Source organism: Camelina sativa, chromosome 5 (assembly GCF_030686135.1).
Source record: "Camelina sativa cultivar CO46 ecotype springtype chromosome 5, ASM3068613v1".
Lineage (NCBI taxonomy): Eukaryota > Viridiplantae > Streptophyta > Magnoliopsida > Brassicales > Brassicaceae > Camelina > Camelina sativa.
The window spans coordinates 9,676,719-9,699,865 of record NC_141884.1 but is presented as its reverse complement, the minus strand read 5'-3'; the positions used below and the strand labels follow the sequence as shown (position 1 = coordinate 9,699,865).

The 23,147-nt window shown below is 34.4% G+C and overlaps 5 protein-coding genes and 2 pseudogenes across 7 annotated transcripts; 6 read left to right on the top strand and 1 right to left on the bottom strand.

Annotated features, from left to right (window-relative positions):
• Positions 1–147: 147 nt before the first annotated feature.
• LOC104786382 (uncharacterized) lies at positions 148–5,559 on the top strand. The gene is made up of 18 exons (XM_010511793.3): positions 148–455; positions 1,005–1,077; positions 1,435–1,478; positions 1,968–2,010; positions 2,172–2,366; positions 2,435–2,551; positions 2,856–2,927; positions 3,282–3,326; positions 3,411–3,490; positions 3,742–3,809; positions 3,885–3,951; positions 4,224–4,337; positions 4,505–4,578; positions 4,663–4,760; positions 4,871–4,930; positions 5,002–5,070; positions 5,160–5,213; positions 5,341–5,559. The coding sequence occupies exons 1-18, from the start codon at positions 241–243 to the stop codon at positions 5,398–5,400; spliced, it is 1,548 nt and encodes a 515-aa protein (XP_010510095.2). The 5' UTR covers positions 148–240; the 3' UTR covers positions 5,401–5,559.
• Positions 5,560–6,597: 1,038 nt separating this feature from the next.
• On the top strand, positions 6,598–7,612 carry LOC104786378 (putative B3 domain-containing protein At2g27410 pseudogene; annotated as a pseudogene). Its single transcript, XR_015556617.1, has one exon. The product of XR_015556617.1 is annotated as a putative B3 domain-containing protein At2g27410 pseudogene (transcript).
• Positions 7,613–9,707: 2,095 nt separating this feature from the next.
• On the top strand, positions 9,708–10,666 carry LOC104786375 (protein CYSTEINE-RICH TRANSMEMBRANE MODULE 6). Its single transcript, XM_019245817.2, has 3 exons — positions 9,708–9,993; positions 10,119–10,257; positions 10,423–10,666. Exons 1-3 carry the CDS (start codon positions 9,963–9,965, stop codon positions 10,466–10,468), a joined length of 216 nt encoding a protein of 71 aa, XP_019101362.1. The 5' UTR covers positions 9,708–9,962; the 3' UTR covers positions 10,469–10,666.
• Positions 10,667–12,525: 1,859 nt separating this feature from the next.
• On the top strand, positions 12,526–14,000 carry LOC109124917 (protein FAR1-RELATED SEQUENCE 6-like). The gene is made up of 3 exons (XM_087512254.1): positions 12,526–12,921; positions 13,078–13,836; positions 13,977–14,000. Exons 1-3 carry the CDS (start codon positions 12,526–12,528, stop codon positions 13,998–14,000), a joined length of 1,179 nt encoding a protein of 392 aa, XP_087368380.1.
• On the bottom strand, positions 13,934–18,188 carry LOC147943462 (uncharacterized). Its single transcript, XM_087449742.1, has 7 exons — positions 17,925–18,188; positions 17,664–17,740; positions 17,229–17,305; positions 15,972–16,834; positions 15,583–15,876; positions 15,219–15,500; positions 13,934–14,400 (listed from the first exon to the last, which is right to left on the bottom strand). Exons 5-7 carry the CDS (start codon positions 15,859–15,861, stop codon positions 14,005–14,007), a joined length of 957 nt encoding a protein of 318 aa, XP_087305868.1. The 5' UTR covers positions 15,862–15,876; positions 15,972–16,834; positions 17,229–17,305; positions 17,664–17,740; positions 17,925–18,188; the 3' UTR covers positions 13,934–14,004.
• A 1,014-nt stretch (positions 18,189–19,202) lies between these two features.
• Positions 19,203–20,169, top strand: LOC104786376 (protein CYSTEINE-RICH TRANSMEMBRANE MODULE 6-like). Its single transcript, XM_010511779.2, has 3 exons — positions 19,203–19,443; positions 19,610–19,754; positions 19,929–20,169. The coding sequence occupies exons 1-3, from the start codon at positions 19,239–19,241 to the stop codon at positions 19,975–19,977; spliced, it is 399 nt and encodes a 132-aa protein (XP_010510081.1). The 5' UTR covers positions 19,203–19,238; the 3' UTR covers positions 19,978–20,169.
• A 2,113-nt stretch (positions 20,170–22,282) lies between these two features.
• LOC104786377 (protein CYSTEINE-RICH TRANSMEMBRANE MODULE 6-like) lies at positions 22,283–22,960 on the top strand (annotated as a pseudogene). Its single transcript, XR_015556611.1, has 2 exons — positions 22,283–22,556; positions 22,706–22,960. The product of XR_015556611.1 is annotated as a protein CYSTEINE-RICH TRANSMEMBRANE MODULE 6-like (transcript).
• The last annotated feature ends 187 nt before the right edge of the window (positions 22,961–23,147 follow it).

Below are 23,147 nucleotides of genomic sequence, written 5' to 3'. Positions count from 1 at the left end.
CTTTTGGGGCTTTTGCCAGCCTTTGGCTAGGCCACTCACTAGAACACTACTCAGTAATCAGAAATCAAGATTCGTAACCGTTGCTGAAGCAAATCAGAAACAATTTAGCGTTTAAATTAATACGTACTATTTATTTGTCCAACAGACGTTTTAAAAAAATTTCTGTAAGCCACACAAAATGGGCTAAGGCTAGGCCCATTAAGGAATGAAAAGAAACCGTTTCATCGTATAAGACAGACGATGACCAAACTCCAAAACAAAAGAGCCACCATGTCGGAGACGGAGACGGCGCCGGCACCGGCACCGGCACCGGAAATAGTCGCAGATATGGCAACGGGAACGGAGACCCGGAGAGAAGTGGATCATGAAGAGGAGGAGAAAATACGGCGTCAGAAGAAGCTTGAAGAAGCTCTCGAAGCCCAATCTCTCCGCCGCATTATCAGTGCTTACCTCAAGTACATATATATATTTATTTTTCTCTCATCCTCTATTCGGCTTTTACATCGTTTCATACGTGTTACCTGAATTGGCAAATATGTTCATGGAGAATTGTCTGATTGATTTGAATTTCGAATCACAATTCTGGATTGGTACTGTGTTCTTGATTTTTTATTATTATTTTAGGGTTTACTACTTTAGTAGTGGTGTTAAGTTATGGGAACTTGATTTTGGTTTGATGTTCATGCGTAAGTAAGAATACATCTTACTTTGATTCTTGAGAGAATACTTTTATTTTTGCTTTCTCTAGTGTAAGGTGAATGCTATTTGTATTTGTTATTACTTTTGATTTGTATTTGTTATTTGGTTACATAATCCGAGATTTTCTGATCAAGTTTTGAATTTCACGGTTCATTTGAAGTCTCTTGTAGAAGATGGACTTTGAATGTTGTTAGTTTTCTACTGGGGTCATTCTTGGTTGAATTCTGCGTTTTGTAATTGTTGGGCGGTCTAGGTTTAAAAGGTTCTGCATCATTTACTTTCCTTGTGTTTGGAAATGTTTACAGTTATCCCGAGGCTTCAGAAGAGGATCTGAAAAGATGGGAAAGATCATATCGGAAGCTGTCTCCTGCACACAAGGTAATTTTTTGTTGCTTGCTTTCTAGCCTTGAGGAAATGTGATATATGATTATTAGAGAGATAGTAGTAGCATGTTTCTACTAAAAATGTTTTTAAATGTGGTTTCCCATAGTTGCGTCTAGAGGAAAGTGGAAGTTCTTGTTTCTGTTCAGTTTGTTCTTTGTTGTGTTACCAAATTGATATTATTGTTAATGATCTATCTATGTAGCATAATTTACACTATGAAAATGCTTACGATGCATAGCGGTTAAGAGATCACCAAATGATTTCAATTCAAGTTGATATTTTTTGTTTGCTTATAATTGTAAACTTATAATAGAACTAACGAAATTCAGTGATGCCTTTTTTCCTGTCCAGGCATTGGTACCCCATTTCCCTAAGAAGCTTCAACGATTAAGAGAGTAAACTCTATAACCAGTAGATGTTTCTTTTTTCTTATAGTTCCTTCAAACTTCGCTTATGATTAGTTGCTTCTTGAAGATTCCTGATGCTGCTAAACGTTTTTATTAACTTTTGTAGTTAAAAGTGATATTTTTGTTACAATAATGATATGCCCTGGAGAGATTGAGGTTAGGGACAGTCTAAACGTGTAACAAGAAAGTCCTTGGTGTTGGCATTACTGCATTTCATCCTTTCATGTTTTCAACACTGTTTTACATATATCTACTACTACTCTCTGAAAGTTGGACTAGTTAAGTATTGATTTCCTAAATTTTATGATTTTCGTGGCTCTTATAAGTTATAATTCTTCTTTCTCATGCTTGCATACTAAACTCGATACTATATCAGATTGAACTTGACTTATTTGTATCATGTATGTGTTTGTTCCAGATATCATAAACATAGTCTTGTCTTAAAGGTTAGTAAGTTGTTGGAATTTGTTGTTGCAGGTGTATATCGGCGAATTCACTTTTCATATATAATATGCTTCAGGTCAGTTGCAGACATTTCTTCTTCTAATTCCCTTGGTGTTTCAATTACTTCATGCTACTTTTTTGGTTTATGATTCGTAATTTTAACTGGAAATGCTTGATATGCTAGAAAATCTACAATTTATGTCATGTAATATAATGAAATTCATAATTACTTGGCAGGATTTTGAGCCACCTATAGATTTGAGTCAGGAACTTGATGATTGTGAAGACTCAAATTTAGAATGTGCTCCACATGAGAAATATACTCTAGATGAAAGGCACGACTCTTCTTGCCAGCCGGCCTTGACCAATAGTTGTACATATCAGGAGGAAAGCAAACACATTCGTGAGCCAATAGCAGGAGTGTCTATTGAGGTCAGATCAAGTCATTGGAACTTTACTCTTTTCATTTACAATCTTTAAATTAATTTGTATTAATGCAGGAGCTTGAAGGGAAGGAAGCTCATGATCATTCTCCCAAGGATCACTCTGCAGACACAAAAATCAATAATAGGACATGTGAATGTGATGGAGGCCAGTTAAATCATGACCATAGCAGTGTAATGCGAACTCATATACTCTTATACCTCAGTTCCTTCCCGAAAACGTGTTGACGATCATTAGCATTCCCCAGATTCTTTAGTTATTGTATCAGTTATAGTAGATCTTTAAAGAATCACATGAATATTTTCCTGATATTCTTGATCATATGAATTTTACCTGGTAGTCTATATTCAGACAGCGTTCTACTGTCAAGCATAGGCTTTGTTGTGTATAATTTTGGATCATACTTTATGACTATAAAATTTTCATAATTCATCTGTTTTTGTTTTCTAATTCTTATGGTCCTCTTTTCTTTCTTAGGTATCATTTTCATCCCATTATTGGCAGGATTCATCGATACAGACACATGTTCCTCTAGTTGATGTAGATAAGGTATGCTTTTTCACTTTTTCTTTGGCTGATGATATTTGCTTTTCTCACTCCTAGATAGTTAATAATTGTATAAGAGCTCTGGTAGTGTGAGATAATATTGTAAGGCATCCTGTTAAAATCTATTCTCAATCTCTATAAGTTCCATTAGGCAGTTTGGAAACATGGGGGTTTCGGTTTCCTCATGTAAATTTGCATTTGAAGATGAGCATAAATACACCTTCTTACACGTTTGCATGCACATGATAGAGGTGACATGTATGCCAGTACAATTGCATATGTTTGTTGCGTTGTTGTGTGTATTTCTCACCAATCTATACTTTAAAATTTTAATGATTTTGTTGTTTTCTAACACAGGTTCGTTGTATAATAAGAAATATAGTTCGAGACTGGGCAGCAGAGGTAGACATACTTTTGTTTGTCATTTGATTCTGACAATGATTACTCAGATTATTAAGTTTTGTGGTATATTCTTTTTACTTACAGGGTCAGAGAGAACGAGATCAATGTTACAAGCCTATCCTTGAAGAGCTTGATTCCTTGTTTCCTAATCGTCAGAAGGAGAGGTACACAGCGTTACAGCTATTTGTTCCTGACTTTTGAGTCTCTGACATCATATCAATGCATTCTGAGTTTGTGGAAAAAGTAATTTTGTCTTTACTATTCAATATCCAAATCTGGTGGCTTGTTGTCTGATCCACAAAATCCCGTTATAGAGACTTTACTAAAGAGACAGGACCAACTGAATAATTTGATTGAGCATTTATAGTACCTGCTACATTCACTCTGCTTACAAAGTTAACTATATGATTTGCAGCTCCCCTCCTGCCTGTTTAGTCCCTGGTGCTGGACTTGGACGTCTGGCCCTTGAAATTTCTTGTCTAGGTATGCAATGCAGACGTAATTTTTTTGTAGACTTGATGATAATAAAGAATGTAACAATTATCTACACTTGAGCAGGTTTCATTAGCCAAGGAAATGAATTTTCATACTACATGATGATATGCTCAAGTTTTATTCTGAATTAGTAAGAGTTTCTTAACTTTTTATATTCCTTATATTTTTCTTGTCCATCTCAAAGAGAGGCGTCCATCATATCTTGGTCATCCCCAATTCACATGTTTTGTTATGTTCACATCAGCCAGCCTCTAAATTTCAAACTGTTTTTGTAATTTGCTTTTGGAGAGTCCACAGTATAGTTTCTTCTGAGATGTATCTCTAAATTTAGTTAAGGTAATTTCTTACTTTTGGTCCAGTTTTGTGTTTTGCTCAGCTTGTTTTTTTATTTGTTTTCGTTAGTACACGAGACGCTGGTGAGTGGACAATATACCCCTGGATACACAGCAACTGCAATTCTCTCTCGGACAATGATCAACTGCGTCCTATTGCTATTCCTGATATTCATCCTGCAAGGTAACCACAGAACTGGTCTATGGTTTTTGGAATGTGTTAGTAGTTTTAGGTATAAAGACTTATCTATAGTCCTTGAAAGGGATTAAGCAACTTGTATTGGTGATTTTATGTAGCTACAATCGTTTATCACTTTACTAAGAAGGTTTATGTCAACTTTTTGTGAGCAGTGCAGGAATAACAGAAGGTTTCTCTATGTGTGGTGGTGATTTTGTTGAAGTATACAATGAGTCAAGTCATGCAGGTAAGAAATGGTGGCTACTTGCTTGTAATTTAAGCCAATAGACCATTCATTTGTGAATTTGTAACCGTTAATACTGAATTTCAGGAATGTGGGATGCAGTTGTTACTTGTTTTTTCATTGACACTGCTCATAACGTCATTGAGTACATTGAAACCATATCCAAGATCTTAAAAGACGGAGGGGTAATATACCTGTCGCACTCTTTTCCTTTCACCATTGATCTTTTTTCCTTCTCTTTTGATCTTTTTTATTGCTCCTGAGTCCTGACATATCTAAATTGATTTTCCATCAGGTTTGGATAAATTTAGGACCACTGTTGTATCATTTTGCGGACACATATGGCCACGAAAATGTAAGCATTGGGCTTTCCCTACGATTTTGCCATAACTTTGATATCACATTATATTCCTTGTTTCTCCTTAGGAAATGTCAATCGAGCTAAGTTTGGAGGATGTAAAGAGGGTTGCTTCACATTATGGATTCGTGATAGAGGTAATAATCTACACTATGATAATGACATGTACCTAAAATTAAAAATCTCATTGTTATTCCACACTCAGTGCTTGTCCTAACATTTGCAGAAAGAAAGTACAATTGAAACAACTTATACTACAAATCCCCGGGCTATGATGCAGGTCAGATTTTTCATGTCCCTCTGGATTTGATCTTTGGATTTCCATCATCTGAATCTATATTTGGGTGGTTGATTTCGGATCAAAAGGTGGATTAGTTTGTGATGTTGTGTGCGTTTGTGTGTTGCAGAACCGATACTATACTGCCTTCTGGACAATGAGAAAGAAATGTGCAATAGCAACAACTTAACAAAACTTCATTCTGGACTTTTTGTTGCATCTGAGGGGTTTTTTTTTTTTGTTTGGTGAATTAGTGGTCCAATCTAAAAACTCGCTATTTGTTTTATTGTTATACTAAACTAATAAATTATGTTCTCGATTTATGAATAAAAAAAACATTTGTACTCAACTTCTCATTATCCATTTGCCAGCCTTTAGACTCGCTTACTTATGAACTCTCTCTAAACATGATTTGGAGGTTCAGATACTTTAATGACAGGGTCTAGCTTTTAACAAAATCGAATAAAGGGATCAAGGCCTAGTAATTCTTGTTTCGAAAACGCTCACCAATGTTTCGAAAACAAAACAAAACATAAAATTGGTCATCAAATCCAGGTGAAAAAGCTGGTTTAATTAGGGTTTTCTTGTTTGACCCAAAAAAAAAAATTAGAGCTTTCTTTTGTCTCCTTAAAATTCGGCCTCTCAGACCTATCTCTTTTTCAATTCCCCAATAAGAAGGGAGGAAGTAGGAACCTGAATATTATATAAAACACATACCCTCTCATTTGTTTCCTTTCAATTCTCTTCGTTCCTTGCGCAGAAAGCCAACATTTTTACTCTCTAGAGACTAGATAGAACTCGAATTCCTTCTAGGTATTTTTTGTTTTGTTTTTTTCTGTTCTATTTCTTTGAAAGAGTTGATCAAAATGGTGAAAAAGTATGATCTTATTGCTGCACTTATGAGTAATATTCCGGAGGAGATGATGCGAGAAGCTGTCGGAGAGAGGATGAACGTGAACCATACGGAATCACAAAGGAGTCCTGAAAAGGGAGAGGTAAGAATTTGTGGAGATGGGGTACTGAGGAAGAGGAGAAGTACAGAAGAACAATCATTTTCTTCTAGCACGGTGACAACACCATCAGCTACTTCCGTGGAGCCACTACTTCAAAACCCTAAATTTGATTCAGAGTCTTATCCCTCTTCTCGTCTTAGAGGTCGGCCCATGGTAAAACGCCCCATTAACGTGGAAGAGAAAATTCTTAGTGACGGATCATCTTCTTCAAGATCAACTACTTCCGTGGAGCCAGTACTACAAAACCCTAATTTTGATTCAGACTCTTCTCCCTCTTCTCGTCTTAGAGGTCGGCCCATGGTAAAACATCCCACTATCGTGGAAGAGGGAAGTCTTAGTGACGGATCATCTTCTTCTAGCACGGTGACAACACCATGGCTGCGTGTGATGATAAAAAAACAAAGATCATTTACTTCCGTGGAACCAGTGGTACCAGAACCTAATCTTGATTCAGATTCTTCTCGGTCTTCTTGCGTTAGAGGTTGGTCAAAAGGAAAACAACCCGTTGACATGGGAAAGAAAAGTCACAAGAAACGTAAGGTTGATCGTGGTTTAGATGTGGAACCCGAACAAATGATTCCACCGGAGTGGCTTTTAGACGTGATGAGGAGAGAAGAGAACGGCTATAATCCAAAGCTGATCTCAACAAGGAAACTGTTTGCGAGTGATCTCAACAAAAAGAAAGCACGCCTCTCAGTCCCTTTTCTGCAAGTGCACAATCCAGACTTTTTGACAGAGCAGGAGAGAATACACATACATGAAAATGCGGTGGAGCTTCGTGAGGAAGGTGTGAGTGTGGATTTGGTGGATCCTAAGATGAAAAAACATGCCCTTGATTTGAGGAAGTGGAAGATGAATGGAAACTAGTATTATACCTTTTGTAAAGCTTGGAACCATGTACTTGATGCTAATAAGTCGTTCGAGGTAAACGACGTCTATCCTCTCTGGTCTTTCCGATCTGGAAATGGAAAACTCTGTTTTGCTCTCGTCCCTTCTGATCAGGAGACAAGTTCCAGCCACGGAGGCGCTTCTACTTCGGGAGAATCTGGATGTGGAAACTTTCTTACTGGCGGTGATGGCGCTTCTACTTCCGGTGAATCTGGTAAGGTACAGTTACCGGTTTATCCTCCTTCGTTTCAAGCAAGAGATACAAACCACTCCAGCCAAGGTTTTCCAGGAGAGACCAGCTCTCGTTCTTCCTAATCGTACTCTGCTTATTGCTTAAGACACAAGTAAAAAGATTTTAGTTTTCAGGCAAATTGTGCATAGCTTTTTTTTTTCCTTTCAGTAGTGACATAGTGAGGTTTTGTCTCAGATGGTTTAGAATTCAAGCTATGGAAATTAGTTTGGTCATTATTTCTATCTTTGAATTGATGATGTTGTTTTAAATATGGCTTAGTTTCCTTGCGCCAATACGGGTCAAAGGTATCTTTGTCAACATGTTTTGTTGACATTTTCAAGCTCTTAATCTTAAAAGAAACATGCTACGTACTTTGATACTTTCTCAAGTTTGTTGACCCAATAAAAAGTTACTCACTTAATCACTATAAATAATCCCACACAAATTCTCCATTTTAATACAATCCGTCTTGAATGCCGCCGTACGTAGTGCTGTATTTTTTAAGGCCTCTTTAGTTCTTCTGTCCATATCTAGCAACGGACTAATCACATGCCCATTTCATCTCCAAACGTTGTTTGCAGAAAGGAAAACGGAGGGAAAAAAAAAACTAAAACACGTTGGCCAGTTTAGTTTCAATCAAACTATATATAACATCTATACTGCTATAGCTGTTGCCTCAAGATCATCTATGTAAAGAAGAAAATTAATCATCCAAGTGTTTGAAATAAAACGAGTATCGGATATGAACATTGGAGGGGTCTCTATGGTTTCCAAATAGACAGACATGAGTAAATGGAGATCATATCATCATTATCATCATATATACGGTTATATATGTGATCTTTAAAGGTTGTTTGCAGATGAATTTGTTATAGACGTAATGCTTTCAGATTTGACGTAATGCATACGCATACGCTTGTCCTGTGCATTGAGCTTATCATTTAACCATAACTTTTGGGTAAATTGGGAAATAGACATGGCTTTCTTAATACAATCTCTTGCGTTAGCGCGTTATATCATCTTCTTTTTATTTTTCTAGCTAGGTGCAATTATCATAGTATTACTTTTTGGGTACCTAAAGCAAATACGTGTGATATCCACACAACGCAAATACGTGACGAATATAAATTGCATTAACTACATTGGTCGGTTCACCAAATAACCAAACTTCTCTAACGCTGCTCCTCTTAACTTATCTGGAACTGGATTAGATACACTAATTAAATCACAGCTTGCGATTACTTTCTCATCTGATATGATAACCAATACTTAATTTCCTTTATAAGAAAAAAATTCCATGTGCACTCTCGAAAATAAAGTTTTCGGATATAATATTTTTATAACGGAAAGGAAAAAAGTTAGTTGTATAATTCTGAAAAGAAAATATTCTCAGAATAACCACATGTAGCTAGTATTCTGTCTACATTGTTAAGTTGTTTAATAGTCAACATTGTGACTTGTGAGGGTTAATTAGTTGTAATATTCTCTCTTTTTCTTAACATGTAAATATTCCCACAGAGAAAGAACTAAACTTTTTTGCTTTGAGATTAATTTATTTAACAAGTAAAGGAATAAAGGCATGCTAAATTTATCATTAATGTTGCATATTTTTATATAGAGATGATAACAAGATCAAAACCCATATTTCATGACATTAATATATAGTTTCTTGAGTCACAAAACTTTTCCAATAGTAATGATCCTAAACTCCATATCTGGATTACCTAAAGAGGTTTTTTTTTTTATAATTCTAAACTTTTTGGTAGGATATTAATTAACAAAAAAGAGTTTCTTAATAACAAAGAAGTGGAGCAAATTAAAATAGATCACAAGGAAATAACCAACTTGTTTTGTCTTGTTTTTATTTTGGCGCGAATATATATATATATGATTTGTTAAAAATCTAAGTCAATATACAGTATATGTCATTTTCACAAACCGTTTGATGACCCGATGCCGTATATGATATATGCAAAAGAAGCTTGCGTTCAATAAACATTACGGCCAAAATCTGAGCTACCACGAAACCATCCAAATTTTGACACGTTACCATCCACTACTAAATTTTTCTTTTTTGGTTTGACAATTATGCTGTCTTCATCACTTCCAACAAAACATTCTTCGGGAAAAACCAACTCAAAATCTAATTTTACAATTTTCCTATCGTTGTGGTATTATTATATTATTTTTATAATAAAATATAATACTTTTAAATAAAAAAAATATTCAGTTTTCTAAAATATTAAAATTAATATTATTATTCCTTGTATGGGTAGGTAAAATAATATAGTTATTCTTAAAATTATTTAATGATGATTTACATTAACTTTTTTTTAAAAGGATGCTTCGTACGTAGCCGTTTTCGTGCATCAGCGTTGATTCGGTGGGGTTGGAAGGAGACTTAGCAACCAAACTAATGCTATCTGACGGTCCTCTCACGCGGTTCTAACAAACCGACCTTCTAAATCATATCTCCCCTTACCTATATATACTTACACATGACTATATCTTCATTTACAAATATCATTCCATTCATATCATTTTCATACATATATCTCTTTTTACCTACGATTGTCCTCAAGCGCCTTTTCAAAGAGATTCTATACAATTTGTTCGAAGATGAGCCAATACAGCCAAAACCAATCAGCAGGTTTGTTTATACACGTCTTCTTTACAAATTAAGAATCATGTGTTATCAATCTCGCCGTAATCATATATAACTTTTAGAGATTTATGGTATAAAAACTAATGTGAAGTGATCTGTATAAATTATAGGAGCTTATCCTACGCCGCCAGTATCTACCGGTCCCTACGTGGCACCGCCACCTCTAGGTTACCCTACAAACGATACAAGTTATGTAACGGCGGCTCCGGTCGAGACAAAGTCCAAGGGTGATGGATTCTTCAAAGGCTGGTTAGTCTCTGATCTCTCTATCTCTCTCCTTTGAAAAACTTTGATTTTTTTTTTTTTTTTCAGTAACTGGCCCCGCTCGTTTGGTTAAATACCGAACCGGATCGGTTATTGTGTGTTGAAACTTTAAAATATTGAGAAATAATTTGTGTTCTTCTATTAATGCAGTCTTGCGGCCATGTGTTGCTGTTGTGTCCTCGACGCCTGCTTCTGAGCTCGGAGGAATTCGACGGTTTCTTTGATATTCGTGCAAATTAATTTATCATTATGTTTTGCTTAACTAGAATTATATATTTGGGATTTACTTAGTTTATCACATTTGGACTTCATATTTGTTGATTCAATTCTATATTACTCTTTGCTTTGTAATTGCGGAATTTCTTATCTTAATATATCAGTTTTTTTTTCTTTATAGTTATTACATCATATCATGCATAAACCATATGCTAGATTGACTTTATTACTGGTTAATTAGTCAACCTGGACTAGATATCAATATAACAAAGGAAGAATTACTAATTTGACCCAAATTGAGCAGTTAATTGCTAGATTAGCTCCTAAAATTTGAGGGTCAGTTGGGTTAGTTTCATACCAAAAATACCCTTTTTTGCTTTGTTAGGAAAAAAACAAAAGTCAATATTACCCTTTGTAAAAAATTCCTGCAATTTCGGTTTTTTTTCTTTTTTTAATAAAAGTCTGCCATACATGTAATGGCAGACTAATTTGCAAGTGGCAGATTTATTGTTGATGGCAGTTTTTTTTTTGTAGACTTATTTTAGATGGCAGATTAATTTGCAGAATTTGACGGCAGATTTGTTTTATATGGCAGATTTATTTGAAGTGTGTAACGACATATTTTTCATGGACAGCAGATTTTCTTAACACGACAGACTTATATATAAAGTTATGACAGATTTTCATTGTTTTAGTCAAATTTCTAGAAATTTTGTGGCAGATTTTTTATGATTGTTGCAACAGTTTTATTTTTCCACTTAAAAAATCTGTCACATTACGACAGATTTATATACGTAAAAATAATTGCTAGTTTGACATCTAGTGGTGGCAGATTTTTTTTTAGTTATGACTGACTTTTGGATTGAAGGGAAAATCTGTTGTTTGATAACACATTTTCGAAAGTCTTTTTAAAATTGTTATATTGACCCACATGCACAATATATGTTGTGGCAGATTTTCTTATGTTATGACAGTTTTTTTTTTCTTACTAAAAAATCTGCTGCTTAATAACATATTTATTATATATGAATACAATGATAACAGTTTTGTTTTTTGTTGATATAGTGACAGCAGATTAGTTATCTGTAATGACAAATCTATTATTTCGCATTTGATAACAGATTTTTTATAACAGATTTTTTACAGAGTAATGACAGATTTATTAGTGCCTTTGGTGACAGATTTTTTTTTAAGTTAAGCGACAGACTTTTGTAGCAGTTGCCATATATGGCGAGAATCTAGGGTTTACCCTTTTTTGCTCTTTTGTATTGTGCATCCCCTCCCCTATATCGACTGAAATTTTTTTCTTTTTTTGGTATATCTTATTTTTCCATAAATTCCTTCTTCCTCCTTTCCAATGTGGATTTAATCATGCTTTCTTCCTTTTGGGATTCATAATCGACTTGTCTATTATTTTCCTTTTAAGGTGGTTTTTTTTTTCATTTCCTCCTTCACGTTTTAGAGTAATTCACATTCAACCAAGAGAATATGAAGCAGGTGATTCTCGTTTGTGGTAATTGGATCTTTGACAACAATAAATGGTTGTTTGTTGTTGATAATGAAAGGGGTTCACGAATTCTACAATGTAACGATCAAAGCAGATTTGATGATTGCATTGGAATGGTTTATGAGGATTACAGGCTGGATAACAAGGTATTTGATGTTGTCTTGAGTTACAAGATCTCGAAGAGGTTATTGCAGGATTTACCCGGTGATACACCACCAGTTATTATTGATAATTCTCGTCAGTTGCACACTTTTCTGGGACAATTGGAAAGGGATACAGGTCGACTTTGTGTTGAAGTGAAGAAGAAAATACAGACTGATTTGAATCACAAAGGTAAGAAACGAGGAAGAGATGAAAATGATCAGGTTGGAGAAGAGTATCTTGATATGGCCAGCGACACAAATGAAGAAGAGATGGATGAAGATGATAGTAGATTTGATTATTGTGATGATTCTGACGGAACAGATTCTGATGATGAGAATTTTACCCTGTATGGAATTCCACCATAAGAAGAGGATCATAAATTGCCAATGAAGAAAAGGAGTTCATCTTTTTATATTGAAGAAAATAAAGAACCAGTTGATGTCTCAAAGGTAGACTTGTCTTCTGTGAATTTGGCTGTTGGGCAAATGTATGATACAAAGGAGCACCTAAAAACACGGTTGAAGATACTAACCTTGGTTCAAAGGTTTGATTATTATGTTTACAAATCGAGACCAACATTATTGATTGTAAAGTGTTGGGTTAAAGGATGCAAGTGGAGGGTAACAGCTGCAACATTAAGACACTTTCCAAAGTTTGAGGTGCGTGTGTTTATTTCAGCACATACATGTTCAGTAACAGAGCGCTCTATGCGTGCCCGACAAGCAGATCATCATATTCTAGGAGAGTTGTACAAAGATTTTGTTGGTGGAGTTGGTCCCAAGGTACTGCCAATGCATGTTGCTGAAGCGTTGAATAAACGTTTTCATATCAAAGTATAATTTTTCTATTTATTTAGCATTATTTCGATTATTTTGTTTACCAGTAGTATTTTTCTGTTTTTTTCACAACAATGAAAAAAAAATATTTGTTGATGATAGATGGATTATTGGAAAGCATATCGAACGTTAAGGCATGCTCGCAAGTTGGTCAGGGGTAGTCCAGAGAGTGGTTATGAGCAGCTTCCTACATATTTGTATATGATAAAAAGGGCAAATCTTGGAACTTTTACACAGCTTGATGTTGATGAAGCTCAAAGATTTAAGTACTGTTTTCTAGCATTTGGTGCAAGCATACAGGGATTTCCGTTTTTGAGGAAAGTGGTTGTTGTGGATGGTACTTTTTTACAGGGAAAATACTTAGGGACACTACTGACAGCAACAACTCAAGATGGCAATTTTCAGATTTTTCCTATTGCTTTCGCCGTGGTTGATACAGAGAATGATGAATCATGGGAATGGTTTTTCAAGCAACTCAGCTGTGTGATACTAGATGATGAAAGCCTTTCCATTATTTATGATAGGCATCAATCAATTGGGAAAGCTATTAAAAAGGTCTATCCGAAGTCTAGTAGGGGAATATGTACATACCATATGTACAAGAATATTTTGGTCCGGTTTAAAGGTCGAGCAGAATTCGCTTTGGTTAAAAAGGCGGCGAATGCTTTTAGACTTATCGACTTTCAAACCACATTTGATCAGATAGAAGCCATGAATCCAGCACTACATGAGTACCTCGTGAGGGCTGATGTGCATATGTGGACTCGTGTACATTTCCCAGGTGATAGGTACAACTTGCTTACAAGCAACATTGCAGAATCAATGAATAAGGTCATGTCACATGCTGGGAGCTTTCCTATTGTACAACTGTTGGAAGAAATAAGGTCCATGATGACTAGGTGGTTTTCTGATAGAAGGACTGATGCATTGAAGATGACAACAAACTTGACTCGTGGTGTAGAGAAAATTTTCCAGGTCTGTTCGTTTCTATCCTTTCTTAGCAAGTGTGTATGTTATACAACTAAGTTTCTAATATAATGTCACAATTATTTTATAGGGTCCAGGTCCATCCAACCTCGTCAAAGCCTCTCCAAGGCGGTTTAGTGTCACCTCAAGTTTTTTATGTACCAACTGATCCTCCTTGTTGGACCATGTATCTTCAGAACTGGAAGCTATTTTCAATTTAGCTTTCTGAACTTGGGTAGTAATATCCTCAACATCGTCAGAAGCTTTAGCAGTTATCTTCTTTTTCTTGGAAGTTTCCTTCTTCTCAACCTTCACAGATTCCTTCTTTTCAAAGAGAGGAAGTTTCTCTGATATCTCATCATCTTCTTTCTTCTTATTCTTGACAGTGTAAACCTTCCTCACCACCCTTTGAACTGGAAATTCATCTTGTGATGTCTGCTTCATCTCAACAATCCATGACTGCAACCAAAAATAACATGAGAAGAAGGAGGTAAGAAAATCGAGAAATGATATGTATAAGAAAAAAAAACAGAACATGAGAAGTTTGATATTAAGATGAGAACCGTATAAGTTTAAAACAAAAAAAAAGAACATGAGAAGTAAAACATGATACGCTTTAACAAACACAACATGAGAAGTAAAAAAATAAACAGAACATGAGAAGTTAAAAAAAAACAGAACATGTGAAGTAAAAAAATAAACAGAACATAAGAAGTTTTAAAAAAACATAACATGTGAAGTTTAAAAAAAAAAAAACATGAGAAGGTTTAAAATAACAGAACATGAGAAGTTCTAACAAAACGGAAAATGAGAAGTTTGATATTAAGATGAGAACCGTATAAGTTTAAAAAAAAAAAAAAAAGAAAGAAGTAAAACATGATACGCTTTAACAAATACAACATGAGAAGTAAAAAAATAAACAGAACATGAGAAGTTTTAAAAAAACAGAACATGTGAAGTTTTAAAAAACAGAACAAGATAAGTTTTAAAAAAATAGAACATGTGAAGTTTAAAAAAAACATAACATGAGAAGCTTTAAAAAAACAGAACATGAGAAGCTTTAAAAAAAACAGAACATGAGAAGCTTTAAAAATTCAGAACATGAGAAGCTTTTAAAAAACAGAACATGATAAGCTTTAAAAAACAGAACATGAGAAGCTTTAAAAAAACAGAACATGAGAAGTTTTAAAAATTCAGAATAAGATAAGCTTTAAAAAAACAGAACATGAGAAGCTTTAAAAAACAGAACATGAGAAGTAAAGGAAAATGTAACTTACAGGTGCTTTACTTGTTCCCTCATCATCGTTAATGGTGTGCGAAGTGGCATCATTCCGTACATCAGCTTCTTTTGGCTCTTTTCTTTCTTTCTCCAATGCTTTAATCCTCTCACCCATCTCCTCTTTGAACACCGTCATTTGTTTTTCAACGCATGTTTCAAATTTACTCTCCAAGACATCTATTCGACTGTTGAGTGTTTTGCCCAAGTCAGAAATAGTCTCATTCATTTTCTCAATCGCCCTCCAAATATCCAAAGAAATTGACGTGTCATCCTTACCATCCTACAATAACATGTTCATTAATATCGTAATAGAGAAAACAAAAAATGTTAATCAATTACGGTAAAGGAAAATGAAACCTTACCTCCATGTTGGTTACATTTTCTCCTTGTTCACATTTAGGATCACTATCTGTCCATCTTTTTTTCTTAGGATTGCACCCTCTGTTGTCATTCACCTTATCAGCTTCAGCTCTTCTTTTCTTCTTTTTTGAACTTATACCAACTGTCTTGCCACAACTCCAAGCATCTAGAGACAAACGGTTATGAATGAGATCTTTAATTAGCTCGTCTAGGTGTGGATCCGTATGCTCATCTAAGTCAGACCATAGAGGATACATGTCTTCCTCTGAAACATGAATCATATGCCTAACACGAACCTACAAGCAATGAATAAAGTAAGTTTCAATTCACACAAATTATTTGTTCATGTCAAAAAATAATTAAAAAAAATAAATAATAACAAACTACTAACATGTCCGTGCAAATCCTTCTCTTTTTTGATGAAGTCTGTGAAGTTGATACGTTTTCGTGATGATCGCCAATCAAGAAGTGGAACACCACTCGCTTCTGTCCTTCAAAACCCATAACTTTCTCCAATTCCAGGAACACTCTCATACAGCCAAATCAACATAGCATGAACGCAGCCGTGTATGGTGTATGAATCTCCGTCATAGTCAACTATCTTAACAGAATTCACTAAACTACTAAAAGCCACCCGACCCCATGGATATTTTTCAAAAGCAACAGGATCTAAAACTCTCTTAGCAGTCACCAATGGGATTCTAGATGTATGATGAATTCCATGTACGCATACTGACAACAGACCTAACCTACCAACCATCATCCTCTTATCAAAATCCCATGTTTTGTTAGAATCAATCACGTTTACCAACTCACTCCATATAAGACCATCAAGGGTTGTTGGTATTTTCATTTCTTTCCAGAAATCATGGTGATCAACATCAAAGTTCTCTAAAGGGTCAAATGCATCACAATTTAACCTTGTTATCTCTGCAAACTCATTTAAAGAAAATCTAATTGGCCTATCATCGATCAAAGACCAAACCTCATGGATGTTGTTGATTCTCAGCTAATGTGTGAGTAGATAGTGAACTCTCTGCGCAGCCCATGTGTATTCCAATTCAGCAAACTTTATAAACACTCCAAGAGATGATTCCTTCAGTTTATCCCACACGTCCACACCTAATCCTTCTCTCAAAAATCCAATTTTTGACACAAAACAATTATGGTTCATGCTTCTATGTTGGAGAGGTGATTTCCCTTCTTCATAAAGTAGAGGAGGATATTTGATGATATTGCTTGATGATGTCATTCCTAAAGATACAGAAAAAAGCATATCAAATGATAGGAAAAGTAGCAAACAAGATGATAAATCCTAAATTTTGAAACAATCGATGAAACAAATCTGATATTTTGGTAACACAAAATTGTTACATACCAAAAGAAGGATCACGAGAGAGAGACAAGTCAAGGGATCAAAATTGAATGGACACACACAAAACATATAAATTTAAGACCAATGCATGAACTAACTCAAGACCCAAAACAAAACAATGATAATCTAAGTACCACAGAGGTTCGCTGGTTTGAAATTGTTAAAAAGTATCAAACATATATGAATAAAACAATTTCAAAGCAAACACTAATGTAGTATTGAGAGATTAGTGCTTATATAAAATCATTTTGATAATTGGAGAGAATATCTTACCCGATTTATGAAGCTACTGAGGATCAATACCCAAAACAAGAAGCACTAATGTGTTCTCTGAGCAACGATTCTGCTACCTAATGTTATGTAACAAAACATAAAAACATTAAGGCATTAGTAATCGGGACACATCCTTCCCATTAATGCTTTTGAAGTTCCACCAAAAGAAGGATCACGAGAGAGAGACAAGTCAAGGGATCAAAATTGAACAAATAGACACACACAAAACATATAAATTTAAGACCAATGCATGAACTAACTCAAGACCCAAAACAAAACAATGATAATCTAAGTACCAAAGAGGTTCGCTGGTTTGAAATTGTTAAAAAGTATCAAACATATATGAATAAAACAATTTCAAAGCAAACACTAATGTAGTATTGAGAGATTGGTGCTTATATAAAATCATATTGATAATTGGAGAGAATATCTTACCCGATTTATGAAGCTACTAAGGATCAATACCCAAAACAAGAAGCACTAATGTGTTCCCTGAGCAACGATTCTGCTCCCTATTACCAAGAACAAAACATAATAACATTAAATCATTAGTAATCGGGACACATCTATCTTGTTAATGCTTTTGAAGTTCCACCAAAACTAGTAAATAGAAAGACCGACAAAAAAATTCGGGTTTAGAAAGAATTGAAATCAAATCAGTAATTGTTCCTATTAAGGAAAAAAAACAATCCTCACCGCCGGACAGAATCGACAGCCACCGTTTCTACTCTTGTTCTTACAATCGACCCGCCACCGAAACCACCGAAAACTACTCCACGAAATCAACCAGCCACCGAAACCGAAAACCAACCACCTCCGATTCCGAGATTAATCACACACAGAGACCGAAAAATTTTACTTCTTCGCCGGCGGTACCAAAGGTTCTCTTTTGTTCTTGGTTGTAACGAAGAAGAAAGTCAAGAAATTGAATGTCTTTTTTTTTTTTTGTTATGTTTCAGTATTATTAGTTTTAGGGTATTTAGTATTTAATTCTATATTTTTTATTTCCAATTTCAATTTTTGTTGGCTTTTTGGTAATTTAAACATAACATTGTGTCAATCTAGTTTTCCTCTATAGGAGAATGTCAATCTAGCAATATTTTTCCATTTTTGTGTCAATCTGGTCTATTTTCACTATAATAAAACTATATATTAAGCCAAATTTAGAAACAGAGATTACAAACACTGACAAATACGATGTGTATATTCCGATAAACCCTAAAAGTGATCACTAACACAAAAATCGAAGGCAACTCCGAAAAAAGAGAAGGACGATTATGGTGTGTATGAAGCCAGATCAAGCTATTATCCTCTTGCAAAGACGATAGGCCTGTAAAATTAAAGGCGGTGATCGTTAGATCCTTCGCCTACGGACTTATTGTCTCGTTGCTGGATTGAAGAAATACCTAAGCAAAGTCATCCACAAACAGAGTCATATATATTTGTAACTTTTTGTTGTGAAAGATACTTAGTCAAACTTTTTTGTAAAAATATATACATGTGATTTTTTAAAACGGTTTGACCCGTTATCATACATGCAAAAAGATGCTTGCGAAGATACGTACGTTCAAATTGACACGTGAACAATAATTAATGTAGTCTTCAATCTTCATCATCACTTTCGACAAAAACCAACTCAAGTTAATTTTACAATTTTACTTCATCACTTTGAACAAGTTTACTATTTCTTCTTATTAATAAGATAATTTGTTTTAAAAATAACATGTAGAAAAATATATTCAGTACGAAATACTTTACAAGTTTCGAGATCACTAATTCAGATATAAAACATATTTTCATTTCTTTGTTATATACAAATAAATATAATTATCTAAATATTGAAATTAATATTATTCCTTCCTTGCATTGGTGAGTCCATCATCTATTTATTCTTGAATACTATATACTTCTAAGTTTAATTATACATAAATGAAAAAGGATCGATGCTTCCTTCGTGGCCGTTTTCGAGCGCCGTCGTTGGAATAGATATATCCGGAGACTTAGCAGTTAATGGTGATATCTGCCTCTCACGCGGTTCTACTAAAACGACCTTCTTTTCTCTTCCCTTACATGACTGACTATATATCTTCAATCTACTATACTTTAAAAATATCATACACCTCTCATCTCTACATACTATTTTCCTCTACATTTTTTTATAGAAAAATCATAATATTTTCGAAGATGACCCAATCCAGCCAAAACCAATCTGAAGGTATGTTTTTATCTCCTTTTTTTTTTTCCTAGCATCATGTCATGATATTGTCATGTGTCATCAATCTTTTCATCATACATCATATTTCTAGAATTTTTTTTTTAATTGCTAAAAATATTTCTAGATTTTTACATATGGTGATAAAACTAATGTCAATTATATGTAGAATTAGGAGCTTATCCTTCCCCGCCAGTGTCTACCGGTCCCTACGTGGCACCACCACCGCTCGGTTATCCAACGAACTACACCAGTCATGCTACGGTGGCTAAAGTCGAGACAAAGTCTAAGGGTGATGAATTCTTGAAAAGCTGGTTAGTCTCTCTTTTTTTTTTCCAATCCTTTTAAGACCATTTGTTATAATGGCTCGACGTAACCGGTCCAGGGACCGCACGTTTGGTCAAATATTGAACCTGATGGGTTATTATGTATTGGAATTTAACATATTGGTAAAAAAAAAAAGTTCTTTTTTCTTTTCCTAACTGCAGTCTTGCGGCCATGTTGGCCTGTTGCGTCCTCGACGCATGCATCTTTTGAGCTTGGAGGAATTCGATCGTATATTTGATATTCATGCAATTCTCTCTTTTACTATTGTATTTTGCTTTTTTCCCAACTTATTTTGGATCGAGTAGCTTAATTATGAGTTTATGACATTGGGACCTCCTAGTTGGTTTGTTTATAATTAAGAACAATACGCCGGTTAAAAGACAGTGATCGTGATTCCTTCGACGACGGTAACCACTACTATGTTTCTGGATTTATATCGTTTAAATAGTTTTAGCTTTGAATTTTTATGCATGCTTAAATATGATTTAGTTTCTTGCGCCAGCACATGCACAGTCGAAGGTATTTGTGTCAACGTTGTTGCTGACATCTTCAAGCTCTTAATTTTGAAGAAACAATGCTATTTTCCCAATTTTGAACCAAAAAGAAGCTACAGTATTCAACAAATTAACCTTTATACCAATCCCACACAAATTCCAAACACAATAGTCTAGAATTGGGAATGAACCATGTAAAATATTCTTGTCCCTAATCTGAGGGGATGTAGGAACCTTTTAGTAATTAAAAAAAAAAAACTTAATACCATCCCACACAAATTCCAAACACAATAAAATCTGTCTTAAACGGCGTAGAGTTGTGTTTTTGAAGTAGATCATCGGCCACATTTATGAAGAGCCAAGCCCGTGAGTCCGTGACCCTTTCATATCCAAATTTTCGTTTTGGCAGAGAATAAATTTCGTATCCACCCATGCGAAACTGTCAACTGCGTCAAGTCAAAGTAATTTTGCAATCATCAACGCAAGAGCTTGCGCGGTACATCATGTTTTATTCTGCGGGTCATCAAATCATCACGTCCGTACGTACGGTTTGTGCGATCTTTGAATATTGTTTCCCTGAATAAACTAGAGGTTATGTTTTCAGATTTGACGTAATTGAATATAGTCAAACTTGTGCATGAGAATGTCTCGTATTTTTTTTTTTTTTGGATAAAATTTGGGAATATGTCGTATTGACTTTTAGCTTTCTTAATAAAACTTGGCTTACATTAATTTTGCTCTTCCACTTGGGGTGAAATGCATACCGCGTTATACATGATCACTTTCTTATATTACTTTTTGGGTAAAATTTAACTGATAGTATATCGCAACGTAATTACAACCGTGACGAATATAAATTGAGAGACAATGGTTGTTCACCCAAACAACCAAACTTCCCTATAACGATAACGTAGCTCCTTTAAATTGTCTGGAATTAGATTTATACATACAAATAAATTAAATCACAAATTTGCGTTTACATTCTCACATACCTATAATTTGAAACCAACAATTATTCTTCATCATATGAAAATTCTCATGAGTTCTCTTGAAAATTAAGTTATGTATTCCCTCCGTTTTAAAATATAGGATGTTTTAACTAAAACATGCAGATTAAGAAATTTTTACTTTTAACAAGTTCAACCAATCAGAAATAATATTGCATAATATAAAATATTAAACTAATCTAAAAGTTACATAGAAACTTGAAAACATCATATATTATGAAACAAAAAACTTTTCTAAAATATATTATATTTTGAAACGGAGAGAGTAGTATATTCTTAACGGAAAGGATTTAAGTTGTAAATCTCAAAAGAAATATTCTCAGAATAACATATATATATATATTCTGATTTACTTTGTTAAATTGTTACTAATTAGTCAACATTGTAAGGTTTAGTTATTGTTCTCTCTTTTCCTTAACATGTAAATATTCCCATAGAGAAAGAAGTACACTTTTTGCTTTGAGAAAGAAAATAAACTCTTTATTAATCAAGAAAGGAATACAGCCGTGCTGAATTATATTCACTCATTTTTTTTTTTCAATTTCATAGAAACAAAAATATACAAGATCACAATGATTAATTGAGTAATTAATTACACAATTGGAAATAGTAATGACAAATATAAATGATAAAGATTGAATCACATAATTTAAGGGATTGAATATCAAATTAAAGTATAGTTTATTCATTCCTTAATATATACAAAGTTATCTAAAAGCTTACAATTTTGATATATAAATAACCCATAAATAGAAAACACGAAATTAATTGTATGAGACACATGTCGATATCATCATAGCCAATTAAAAAGAATCAACATACCTTTTTTGTTATTCTTCAAGAGAAAAAAAAATCAACACATTTATTACTTATTAATTAGCATGAGAAACAAAAAAAGGGAGCTTCCTCGTTTCCGTGCGTCATCTTTTGGAAATTAATATATTTATGGAGACTTAGCAATTAATATGATCTCACCACCTCACGCGGTTCTACTAAACCGACCTTCTTTTTTCTTATATATTACGACGCATGTCTATATATCTTCATTACAAAATATCATTGAATTCATATCACATACATATACACCTCTCATCTCTACGTAATATTTTTCTCTAAACTTATCAAAGAGAAGCCAAAACCAATCTGCAGGAGCTTACCCTACACCACCAGTGTCTACCGGCTCTTACGTGGCACCGCCACCTCTCGGTTACCCAACCTACGACACCAGTTATGCAACGGCCGCTCCGGTCGAGACTAAGTCCAAGGGTGATGGATTCTTGAAAGGCTGGTTAGTCTCTGATCTCTCTCTCTCTCTCTCTCTCCTTTGAAAAATCTTTGATTTGTTTTTCTTTTCATAAATACCGAACCGGATCGGTTATTGTGTGTTGAAACTTTAAAAAATATTGAGAAATAATTTGTGTTCTTCTAATAATGCAGTCTTGCGGCCATGTGTTGCTGTTGTGTCCTCGACGCCTGCTTCTGAGCTCGGAGGAATTCGACGGTTTCTTTGATATTCGTGCAAATTAATTTATCATTTATGTTTTGCTTAACTAGAATTATATATTTGGGATTTACTTAGTTTATCACATTTGGACTTCATATTATCATAGTATTCTGCTTTTTATATTATTGGATTTGATTAGCTTATGACATTTGGTTCTTCTATTTGTTAATTCATTTCTACTATCGCTCTATATTTGTGTAATTTTACCTTCCTGCTCTTAGCCTCGGCATAATTTCGATACACAAATATTGATTTTTGCAAATCTGAACCTGAAATATCCAAATTGATAATATAATACTATTAACTAATTGTTATAAACAATTCAAACTATTGGGGTGATAATGATATTACATAACTCTGAAAAAATCCGATGCC

Coding starts and splice junctions, on each gene's coding strand:
- LOC104786382 (XM_010511793.3), top strand. CDS start 241: ATGACCAAACTCCAAAACAAAAGAGCCACCATGTCGGAGACGGAGACG. Junction 2,011..2,171: donor TCATATATAATATGCTTCAG/GTCAGTTGCAGA, acceptor ATTACTTGGCAG/GATTTTGAGCCACCTATAGA. Junction 4,761..4,870: donor AGATCTTAAAAGACGGAGGG/GTAATATACCTG, acceptor ATTTTCCATCAG/GTTTGGATAAATTTAGGACC.
- LOC104786375 (XM_019245817.2), top strand. CDS start 9,963: ATGAGCCAATACAGCCAAAACCAATCAGCAG. Junction 9,994..10,118: donor CAGCCAAAACCAATCAGCAG/GTTTGTTTATAC, acceptor TATAAATTATAG/GAGCTTATCCTACGCCGCCA. Junction 10,258..10,422: donor GATGGATTCTTCAAAGGCTG/GTTAGTCTCTGA, acceptor CTATTAATGCAG/TCTTGCGGCCATGTGTTGCT.
- LOC109124917 (XM_087512254.1), top strand. CDS start 12,526: ATGAAGAAAAGGAGTTCATCTTTTTATATTGAAGAAAATAAAGAACCA. Junction 12,922..13,077: donor TTGGTGGAGTTGGTCCCAAG/GTACTGCCAATG, acceptor TGTTGATGATAG/ATGGATTATTGGAAAGCATA. Junction 13,837..13,976: donor ATGCTGGGAGCTTTCCTATT/GTACAACTGTTG, acceptor ATCCTTTCTTAG/CAAGTGTGTATGTTATACAA.
- LOC147943462 (XM_087449742.1), bottom strand. CDS start 15,861: ATGATTCATGTTTCAGAGGAAGACATGTATCCTCTATGGTCTGACTTA. Junction 15,501..15,582: donor AAAATGTAACCAACATGGAG/GTAAGGTTTCAT, acceptor ATGTTATTGTAG/GATGGTAAGGATGACACGTC. Junction 14,401..15,218: donor AGGGAACAAGTAAAGCACCT/GTAAGTTACATT, acceptor TTTTGGTTGCAG/TCATGGATTGTTGAGATGAA.
- LOC104786376 (XM_010511779.2), top strand. CDS start 19,239: ATGGTGATATCTGCCTCTCACGCGGTTCTACTAAAACGACCTTCTTTT. Junction 19,444..19,609: donor CAGCCAAAACCAATCTGAAG/GTATGTTTTTAT, acceptor AATTATATGTAG/AATTAGGAGCTTATCCTTCC. Junction 19,755..19,928: donor GATGAATTCTTGAAAAGCTG/GTTAGTCTCTCT, acceptor TCCTAACTGCAG/TCTTGCGGCCATGTTGGCCT.